The 11,096-nt window shown below is 40.7% G+C and overlaps 1 protein-coding gene across 1 annotated transcript in view; it reads right to left on the bottom strand.

Moving 5' to 3' along the window:
- Positions 1–2,785: 2,785 nt before the first annotated feature.
- The window catches only part of Mrpl39 (mitochondrial ribosomal protein L39), a 17,137-nt gene continuing 8,826 nt past the window's right edge, over positions 2,786–11,096 (bottom strand). The window contains exons 7-10 of the mRNA XM_031364295.1: positions 9,115–9,180; positions 7,736–7,889; positions 3,897–3,944; positions 2,786–2,893 (exon numbers count right to left, since the gene is read on the bottom strand). Coding sequence (XP_031220155.1) covers positions 2,843–2,893; positions 3,897–3,944; positions 7,736–7,889; positions 9,115–9,180 — 319 coding nt within the window. The 3' untranslated portion in view covers positions 2,786–2,842. The remainder of the gene's footprint in view (positions 2,894–3,896; positions 3,945–7,735; positions 7,890–9,114; positions 9,181–11,096) is intronic.

Consider the following 11,096-nt stretch of genomic DNA (forward strand, 5'->3'; position numbering starts at 1 on the left):
ATCATCCAGAATCTAAAAATGGAAATAGAAACAATAAAGAAATCACAAAGGGAGACAACTCTAGAGATAGAAAATATAGGAAAGAGATCAGGAGTCATAGATGCAAGCATCACCAACAGAATACAAGAGATAGAAGAGGGAATCTCAGGGGCAGAAGACACCATAGAAAACATTGATACAATGACACAACAGTCAAAGAAAATGCAAAAAGCAAAAAGCTCCTAACCCAAAACATCCAGGAAATCCAGGACACAATGAGAAGACCTAACTTAAGGATAATAGAAATAGAAGAGAGTGAAGACTCCCAACTTAAAGGGCCAGTAAATAACTTCAACAAAATTATAGAAGAAAAGTTCCCTAACCTAAAGAGAGAGATGCCCATGAACATACAAGAAGCCTACAGAAGCCTACAGAACTCCAAATAGACTGGACCAGAAAAGGAATTCCTCCCATCACATAATAATCAAAACACCAAATGCACTAAACAAAGAAAGAATTTTAAAAGCAGTGAGGGAAAAAGGTCAAGTAACACATAAAGGCAGGCCTATGAGAATTACAGCAGACTTTTCATCCGAGACTATGAAAGCTAGAAGATCCTGGGCAGATGTCATACAGACCCTACAAGAACACAAATGTCAGCCCAGGCTACTATACCCAGAAAAACTCTTAATTACCATAGATGGAGAAAACAAGATATTCCATGACAAAACAAAATTTATACAGTATCTTTCAATAAATCCAACCCTATAAAGGATAATACATGAAAAACACCAACATAAGGAGCAAAACTGTACCCTAGAAGCAAGAAAATAATCTTTCAACAAACCCACACAAAGATAATTCTACCTCTAACAACAAAATCAACAGGAAGTAACAATCACTTTTTCTTAATATATTAATTTGAAAATTAATATTACCAACATATCCTAATTGATTGTAATTCAAAAATATGAAGAATTAGAAATTTGTTGGCTATCATCCAGTGGTCTCTCTAATTTGGTAATCGGAGAAGTAGGTCCAATATTGTACAATCCATATACATTTTCTGCTTGTTTGTACCTGACAGTGTCTTGCTGGGTACCACATAATGGTCTTGAAATCATTCTTCTATCTCAGCCTATTAGTAGGATTGTTTATTTTGTGTTTTTACACTATACTATGGTTTTCAGAACAGCTTACATATTTCAAAATTATTTATACAGCCAAAAGAAAGGTAGACAGTTAATTTGGGAGGTGGCTTGTAAGAGAACAACAAAGAGCTGAGACTGAATGTTTTGCTTGGCATTTATAACTATTGTATCAATTTTGAAGAAGAGGACTTTATAAGTTACTCTTTCTCTGAGATGAATGTTTTTCCAAATCATCACATCCAATGAACCAGATTCTTACCCTCACCTAATGTCTGTGCCACCCTACAAGCAGAACCATTGTTCATTGAAACAGTTGGTGAATGACTTCATGGATCGACCATCTTAATACACACACCATTTCTTTAATGAATGTAACCTGTTCTCTGTGGGCTGAGAATGAAGTCACTCACTCAAGTCAAATAGCTTTGACCATAGCAGGAAGTCTATATCCAAAAATCGAGCCTACAATTCATTTCTTGGTGCAGCAGAACGATCAACTCTCAACTTAGCTACAATGGAGGTAAAATCCTTTGGTGAATTGAGGGTCATTGAAGTACAGCCTTATTACAATGAACTCCAGTGTCTAAAAATTGTTCTTGTTTTTGTCTTGTACCACAGTAAGAGGCAAGATTTTAAGCTCTACTGAAAACAGAACTAGAAACAAACAATCAAAAAGACTTTATCTATTTATGTTCATTTAAAAAAAACTAGTAGTGATATATTCTTTTAAAATATATAGTTAATATGTTTGGAGTTATTTAAAATTTATATTGAAAGAAACATGTATTTTCTGTATTGCTGTAGATAATGCTGTAGATAGATGAAAGTAAAATCCTTTGGTGACGTGAGGGTCATTGAAGTACAGCCTTATTACAATGAACTCCAATGTCTAAAAATTGTTCTTATTTTAGGCTTGTACCACAAGAGCCAAGACTTTAAGCTCGACTAAAAATAAAACAAAAAAGACTTTATTTATGTTCATTTAAAATAAACTAGTAGTGATGTATTATTTTAAAATATACAGTTAATATGTTTGTTTTGTTTTGTTTTTGTTTTTGTTTTCTTTTTCAAAACAGGGTTTCTCTATATAGCCCTGGCTGTCCTGGAACTCACTCTGTTGACCAGGCTGGCCTCGAACTCAGAAATCTGCCTGTCTCTGCCTCCCAAGTGCTGGGATTAAAGGTGTGTGCCACCACTGCCCGGCCGGTTAATATATTTGGAGTTATCTAAAATCTGTATTGAGAAAAACATGAATTTTCTGTATTCCTGTAGACAAGCATCTACATAAGACTGTTCAATTGATTGTTGTTTTATATCAAAAAGAAATCTTTTTTATAACAGACTTTTTAAAAAAATAATAAATAAAAATGGAATCCTAGGGGAAAAAAAAATCAGAAAAGCTCCAACCGAGGGGTGGGGGTTAGGAGAAGGGAGCTGGGAATTGCTTAGCACATTGGCAAATAGTAACTACACAGTTATCAGCATCTCCCAGCAGCAAACACATTATTTTGAACAAGGGTATTTTCTATACCACTCTTTAAACAGCCAAAACTGACACACACAAAGTGTATTTTCACACGCGTCTATAAATGGGGAGGGGGCGTGTGGACCTCCTTAAAGTACTGTATCCACAGAACAGAAACAAACACATTGTATTTTATTTTAATAAAGCTTTTATTTTAATTTACTATACATATTTAAGTTCTAGAACACTACTGGGTGGATGTGGTGTTCTCTGTCTGTCTGATTTCATCTTCGGTTACCTGTAAAGATATCAACAGCTTTACTCCTCCTTCAGCTCTTTCAGCTCACCCTGTACACAGTTCAACCCCACTCCCCCTCCTATGAAGACCTGTCCCACACTTCCTTCAGGGATTATTACAGAGGTCAACAACAACAAAAAAACAAGTTCTAATATAACCCAACAAGTGTGTCCATTAAAAACTATATAATCAGAGGCATAATATATGTAGGCTTCCTAAGTTTCTCATCTTATTCTTTTCATCTATAAAACAAAAGCATTACTATGAGAAAAATTAGCAGAAGTGAAACACAAGGTATTTTTCATCAATGTGTCTTACAGTGTTTGGAATAGACTGTTACAGACCCAGTGCAAATGGATACCAGTTATCTTCCATGCTCCTATCCCATGGATACTACTGTCATGAGAAAGTAAGCAACTTGAAAATAAATGTCATATACTTAATATGTTTGTCTGTAAGTCTTATTTTCATGTTCAAAGGGTGAATGGAAATTAGACTAAGTAGGAAGAGCTGGCGAGGTAGGTTCACAGGGCAGCTATCAGACAACAAGCGTGAAAGAGATAAAAAAAATTTAACAACTTTACATAGGCAGCTCAAACATTAAAGCCATGTCTGAATCTCGTTTCCAGGGCATTCACATATTTAATAGTCATGGCAACTTTAAATCTTAGAAGCCTTAATTTTTCAAATGCTCGTTAAGTTTATTAAAATTAAAAAAAAAGATGGGGGAGACTCAATTACACAGCTACGGAGAACAGTTATATCATTTCTCTTTCAGTTCTACAGTATGATTTGCATACTGGTAGCAAATTTAAAGGCAAAGTATAGCTGTACTCTTGCCAAAGGACCATCAGGATAATCACTGTTAGTGAGACAAATTATTATTCTCTGTTCTTTGTTTGTTTGTCTATTTTATTTTTGGTTTGTTTTGGTTAGGTTTTGGTTGTTACTTAATTTCTAAGAAGTTTTGTCATAGAGAGAAATCTCTGAAGCAGAAACTTACCATTTTTCGTGATCTTCTCAATAGCCTGTCCCAGATAGTAAACTGTGCCTGAAAGAAAATATTTGCTATAAATGACATACGGAGGGAAGCTGGGGTTTTTAGATTTATCTTATCTTTACATGTGTTAGTATTTTGCCTGCATATATGTATGTGTACCCTATCTGTGCCTGGTGCCTCGGGAGGTCAGAAAGTGGCATTAAACTCCTGGAACTGGCTGTTGTAAGCCATATATGGCTAGTGGGAGTTGAACTCAAGTCCTCTGCAAAAACAAGTATTCTTAACCACTGAGCCAACTCTCTAGCCCTCCAAAGGAAGTATGTTCAAATCTTTGCATAGCATTTTTAAAAGCTTGTGTGTGTATGACTGTATGTGGGCATGTGTGTGTGTGTGTGTGTGTGTGTGTGTGTGTGTGTGTGTGTGTGTGTGTGGAGGGGGGGTAGGTTTCCAAGAACGCCATAGGCCTCATATGCCTAGGGCTGGGGTTACAATGGTTGGAGCCTCCCTGGTTTGTAGGTACTGAGTCATCTCTCCTGTCCCTTTACATAGCTTTTTACACACAGTGAGATGTGCGGACGTGTTATACAAATGTGAACTGTCCAGAGCCTACTCTGCTTGGCTGGGACATGGTCTTCCTCTTCCTCCTTCATCCTGCTACATCATTTGCATCCATCCTGAAAGCATTCTTTCTAGGAGGAAGCACGGGCGTGGGGTGGGGTGGGGGGGTGTGGGGGGAAAGTGTCCCACTTCCCCAAACACTAGTTCTTTCCCTAACTAGCCATCTCAGCCTGCAGAGATCACCCTTTAAAAATCCAATCACACGTACTCACAGAGGAAGCCATTAGGACCAACTGCACCGCTCTGACACTAGCAGACCCAGGACTCAGCAAACTAAACCACCCAAGGCCAAGCAGAAAGCTAACAAGGTGACATTGAGGCTCAGAGGTGCTCAGTAACCTTTTCACACAAAATGGGCTCAGAAAATCTGTAGTAAAAGGTAACATTATTAACTATTTACATGCAAACCTTCTAAAAGCAGTATGGTATGCCAAAGAAAACCAAGCCTTCCCAAGGCAAAGAAACTGGTACAGAGGCTTTATAGTGTAACTGGGATAGAGCAGATGGGAGGAGAGACCTGCAGTGAGGTCAGCAAGGCAAGCAGGGTAGCCACTTGCAGAGTTGGGGCATGAAGAAATATACAATCTGTATATGGTGCACCTATAATCCCAACTTTAAAAGGCAAAAGCAGGAAAGTCAGAAGATCGAGGTCACCCTCATCTACACGATATGCTGGGTCAGTAGCTCAGAGGTTAAAAGCACTGTCTATTCTAAAGAACCCAGGTTTAATCCCTAGCACTTACTTGGTGACTCATAATCCCCTGTAACTCTAGTTCGTTGGGATCTGATGCCATCTCCTGGCCTCCACAGACCACATGATATGCAGATACACATGCACACAAAACACTCATACACATAAAGATGTTTTAAAGTAAACAGATGGTTGTGATTACAAATCCCAGGCTACACTATGGAACATAAAGATGAAAGCAAGAAGCGGTATGAGACTCAGCAATCTAACTGGTCGTATGCCGCTATGCAGTGGTTAGCTTAGAATCAGAGTGTGTTCTGAGCTAGGAGTCTAAGGACTTATAGTGACTGGGAAGGAAAAATCAAGGATTATCTCAAAGAAGTAGAAGGGGAAGACTAGAGCAAGAAGCATGTGTGCAGAGAAGTCAAACGTGCCACACGGTGTCATCAAACTCATGAGAGTCAGGCTCTGACTCTATCCTATCGTCTATCCCTTTCAACAGCAGCTATAACCAGGTTGTGAAGGCAAGACAGTGCCTCCCACAGTACAATCTACCAAAACTGTTTTAACTATGGTAGTTGCTCTTCTCTCCAGTCCAACTTCAGGCTCTGTGTATTAGAAAAATTTTAAATGAAAGAAATGAAAAAATATTTAAATAAATGAAAAAATCCATACTAATATATATTAGGAAACTAAACATATTGAAGGTGTGGTGGTTTGAATATGCTTGGCCCAGGGAGTGGTTTTGTTGGAGTAGGTGTGGCCTTGTTGGATGGAGTGTCACTGTGTGGGTGGGCTTTGAGACCCTCCTAAAAGCCACATGGGAGCCAGTCTTCTCCCATTTGCCTTGCCTTCAGAACAAGATGTAGAACTCTCAGCTCCTCCAGCATCATGCTTCCTTGATGAAAAGGAAACTGTAAGCCAGCCCCAATTAAATATGTCCTTTCTAAGAGTTGCCTTGGTCATGGGGTCTCTTCACAGCAATGGAAACCCTAAGACAAAAGGTAACAATTCTTTCCAAACTGCTGGAGAGATTTAGAGAAATTCCTGTTATGATCCCGAAATGATTAGACTAAAGTTAAAAGAAATACAAAGAAATTACAGTAGTTAAATTTTTATATAAAAATATATATGCATATATATTTGGAACGCTTCTGCAACTGAGTTCCATATGGCTTTTGTAACTGTCCTTAGAATAAGATACCTCTCCTCCACCAGTTTCTCCACCCCACACCAACACCCTGCCCCACTTAAACCACCCTCCCCATCATTCCCGATTTCTCCTTCCTATCATGTGTTCTACAACTCTTTCCCCTCCCCACCACTGTCCCCATTCCTAGCTGATTGACAGCAGGGGCCAGAGGTCAGCTTTCTTTAAGGGTGGGGGCCCTGGTAGGTCTACTACACTCTAATGGATGATCTGTAAGACCCATGAGTATATGGGCAGCACAACCTGGACTCAGTGGGAAAGAAAAACGGAAGGCACAAAGCTGGAAGGGGTTAGAAGACAATGGATGTGAGAGGAACTAAGAGAAGAGGGGAAATAAATATGACCAAAGTACATTGTATACATGAAACATTCAGTTAATAAAATTAATAAAAGCACAATGGCCAGGCATCATGGCACATGCCTTCATCCTAGCCCTTTGGAGGCAGAGGCAGGTGGAACACAGCCAGGGGTATGGAGAGACCCTGTCTCAAACAAGCAAATATATTGAATTTTTTTTAAAAAAAAATGTAATTTTGACAAAGACCAATAAAATGGGATATTTTACCTCATTCCGTGCCCTTTTTATTACTACAGCAATGAACACTGTGGTATGAGAGATGGGTGCATGTGCCCAGTGGAACAGAACTGAAAGTGCAGAAGCAGCCCCACCCAGCCCATTTTCCTATAGCCATGTCCACACCCTGACTGCGACATTTGTAAGACATCAGCACAGAAGAGCGCAGCCAAGGGTGCATGTCATCTATTATTTCTCATGCCTACAATTACCACAAAGTCCAACGATTAAAAAAGAGTGAAAGAAAAAGCTTGAGCAAGTAGTGGGGGCAATGTGGAAAGAGAGTGACATAGGAGGCCCAGGGTACCCAGAGGCCTCACAGGCCAACAGGGCACCCAGGGGCCTCACTGGCCAACAGGCACCGGGGGGCCTCACTGGCCAACAGGGCACCTGGGGGCCTCACTGGCCAACAAGGCACCCATGGGCCTCATGGCTATCAGGGCACCTGAGTGCCTCACTGGCCAACAGGCACCCCAAGCCTCAGTGCACCATCGCTTTTTTTCTCTCAGGCTACTTTGGAAAATTAAAAATACCAACCGTCTCGATTCTATTGAATTCTTCCAACAACTGTTTCTTCCTTGAATGAACCTTTACTCCTAAACAAGTGTGTTGCAAATCATGAAGAGGCTTGCAAAATTATTAGTAGAACACAAGGAAAATGAAAATGTACGCCCTTCAAGGTTTATGAAATCAAGCCTAGGCTCAACACACCCCCAACCTAGAAGGCTCGGAGCCTCAGACTTCCTTACTCTCAAGTGCGTGGGTAAAGACAGGCCCTGAAATCTGCGGATCAGGTTCGGCTGGCTGCCGTGAAGACTGTGGACCGCTGACACTTCATACTGGAAACAAACACTTGTTCTTGGAATGAGAGGGCCTTCACTCACATCAATGAAGTCACCAATTCTGGTTTGATATAGAAAAATAAGCAAAGAAAACCTTAATATCAAATCACAGTAGTCTGAAAAAAAAAAAATACTACTTCTCCTTACTGCTATATCCCAATTCAAAAATAATCTGACTCAATACAGCTGATTGAATGAGCCTGATCTACAATGTCAAGAGAATAAACTGGAAATTCCTTAATTAGGGTTCATACAATTATAAAGGGTTTTTAGAGTCATGGAACACATCATGCTATAAGCAGTGCAACTTGTCTTAGACTAATATAGGTTATAGTAACCCACAGTAGCCAAGTCTGTAATTCAGTATGTAGAACACAATGAATACAGGAACGAAGGACTGTTTCAGGAAGAAACACTTTCCACGCTATGGAAGTGCTTATCGTGCATGCATAGACTCCCTCGGATCCCACATAAAGCTAAGCATAGCTACACATGCCCATGACCCCAGTATTCAGGGACTGAGAGATGAATCCTGGACTTCACTGACTAGCCAGTGTAGCTGAAGCTACAAGCTTCCTGTTCAGTGGGAGCCACATCTCAAGGGATAAGGCAGAGGCCAACAGAAGACACTCAATGTGCCCTGGCCTCTGAATGCACACACTAGGGAGTGTGCATCCATGAACTCCTGTTCTCTCCTTCCATTCCCTCCTCTCCCTCCTCCCTCCTGGACATCACTCTCCATGGGAAAACGTCAACATAAGCAGTGGATTTTCTCCATCCTTGCAACACAATACATTCCAATTTAACTTACATGAAACCTAAATAACAAATTAGCATTCATAGTTCTATGAACAAAACTCTCATGTTCAATTCCTATCTTAATGGTTTGCCCAATTTCAAAATCAACTCTCAAAAATTACTTTTTTTAACATTTTCAAGTCTTCAGCTGAATAAAAATAAATCTTAAATCACAGGTGGTAGCATATGCCTGTAACCTCAGCAGGCAGGAGGCTGAAGCAGGAGGGTCACGTATTTGAGCCCAGTTTACAGAGACGCTATCTCAAGAAGACAAACAGAAAAGTAGAAAATACATAAAATGAAAACCTGAAAGCACAGCTGATCCTCTAGACCATGAGAAAGTCCTAGTTGCCACTTGCAACACTAACAAAGCCACAGAGTGAGGCCATGACAGCACAGGAAGTCCGCATGCATCTCCTGTGTCAACACACTTGGCTAGGACACAGTTGGGCTTACTGTAGCACAGCCTCCCGATTTTAGACTCTTACCTGTGTAACTTGACTATTCTCTCAGGATTCTGAGATGCCTTCTCCTCTATGAAGTCCACTTTGTACCTGAAAAGCAGCACACCCAGAAGTCAAACTCTCAATAGACAACATCTAAAAAGATGCCTCCCTCTGTTCCAGCTTCCTACTCACTTCCCTTGCCCCAGGCTTCAATCCCACAGTCCAACAACTTCTGATCCTTCACTTTGCTCATTTTATTTCTCACAGTGCTTTCCACTAGCCTCAGGGACACAACCATGGCCTGCTAACCCAGCTCTTTAGCCACCTTCCATTTCCCTTCCCTTTAAGGACAGTCTATCCTACACCATCATTTTTACTTAGCCATCCACCTTGAAGTAGCCTTCCTGACTTACAAGTGTTAACTTCCACTGATGCAGAGTCCCCTCACCTCTGCCTCTAATCCATGTCTCTCTTCTGTGCTAGAGACCCAAAACTTCCTGACATCCAGCAGGGTATTTGATGTGACTCATTTGGTGTGTCACCTTGAATGAGTTAGAGTCACCAGACACGAAAGAGAATCAGATGAGAAAAATACCTCTAGGAAATCCAGCTGTATTGTATTTTCTCAATTAGTGATTGATGAAGGAGGGTGGTGCCATCCCTGGGCTAGTGTCCTGAGTTCTAAAAGAAGGTAGGCTGAGCTCGCTATGGGTAGCAAGGCAGTATGCAGCACCTCTCCATTTCCTCTGCATCAGCTCCTGCCTGACTTCTTCCTATCCTGACTTCTTCCAGTAACGAACTATGATCTGGAACTGTAAGCTAAATAAACCCATTCCTCCTAACCTGTTTTTTGGTCATGATGTTTTTGTAACAGCAATAGAAAACCCTAAGACAGTATTCCACTAACATTTTAAACCCCCAGTACCAAACTGAACAACAAAAAAGTCTCCCTCTTTTCAAATTTAAACATGTTTTTCATGTACTTCCTATCTTAATATCATAACACAACCATTCATTTGTCTACGTGAAAATACAAAGAGAATTCCTTGATTCTCTTAGCACCACACTCCTCTATCAACTGCATCACCAAGTCCTACCAATTCTGCTGCCTGAAATCTCTTGAGGTGCAGTGGGAAAGGCAGTGGGGTGGGGGGCACTTGTTTACACCTGTCATCTTTCTTCTGCCAGACACCTATGCACATAGAGGTGCCAATTCTCTGAATGTGTGTCTTTCCTAACCCTCCTTTGTGAAATGCTCTTGCCTGCAAGCCACTGATGGTGCCTTCAGTTCTTGCAGAAGCAGGAGGCCCAGTCACTAAATGGCCTTCCACAGTTCAACATTCTTTTCCTTCTAAACTTCCCCAAACCATCCTCCTTCTTCAGGCACACACTGAACTAGAATATGCTAAAAACACTTCCCAGGAAAGGGCTTCACAGTTAGTCCCTTGGAAACATTGTCTTCTAACCTTTGGAGGCCTTTGTTTTGCAACTGGGCTGTGTATCTTTCACATCAGCACTAACTAATGTAACTGCTTTTGCAAGATGCCAAGCTAGATAATAAATTGAGGAGCCTCATAAACTAGCTCATTTTTCTAAGGGTGAAAGAGATGGGAGAAGCCAAGAAGGAATTAAAGTGCTGACAAGTCCCTCAAATGCTATTTCACACAGAGAGGAGTAGGAGCTGAGTGCAGCATCGGCATTGTCCAAACCACTTCCATTTTCAATCTCAACTTTTCCCTTGGAGTGAAAGAATGAGGGGGAAAGGCTGTAACCAGTACACAAACACACAGGTTATTGCTTAAGAGTGGAAGGAATGGGGGAAACATAGTATCTGGATAAAAGGAAAGGGTCAGCCTAAAAAACAGAAAACTAAAACATGAGAAAGTTATTGAGGGAGTAGGAACCACTTTTCTCAACAATGAGATTAATAAATGGCAATACAGAGAGAGCAATGAAGCCAGGCAGTGGTGGCACACGCCTTTAATCCCAGCACTTGTGAGGCAGAGGCAGGTGGATTTCTGAGT

The sequence above is a fragment of the Mastomys coucha genome, unplaced genomic scaffold (assembly GCF_008632895.1).
Source record: "Mastomys coucha isolate ucsf_1 unplaced genomic scaffold, UCSF_Mcou_1 pScaffold12, whole genome shotgun sequence".
Taxonomy (NCBI): Eukaryota; Metazoa; Chordata; class Mammalia; order Rodentia; family Muridae; genus Mastomys; species Mastomys coucha.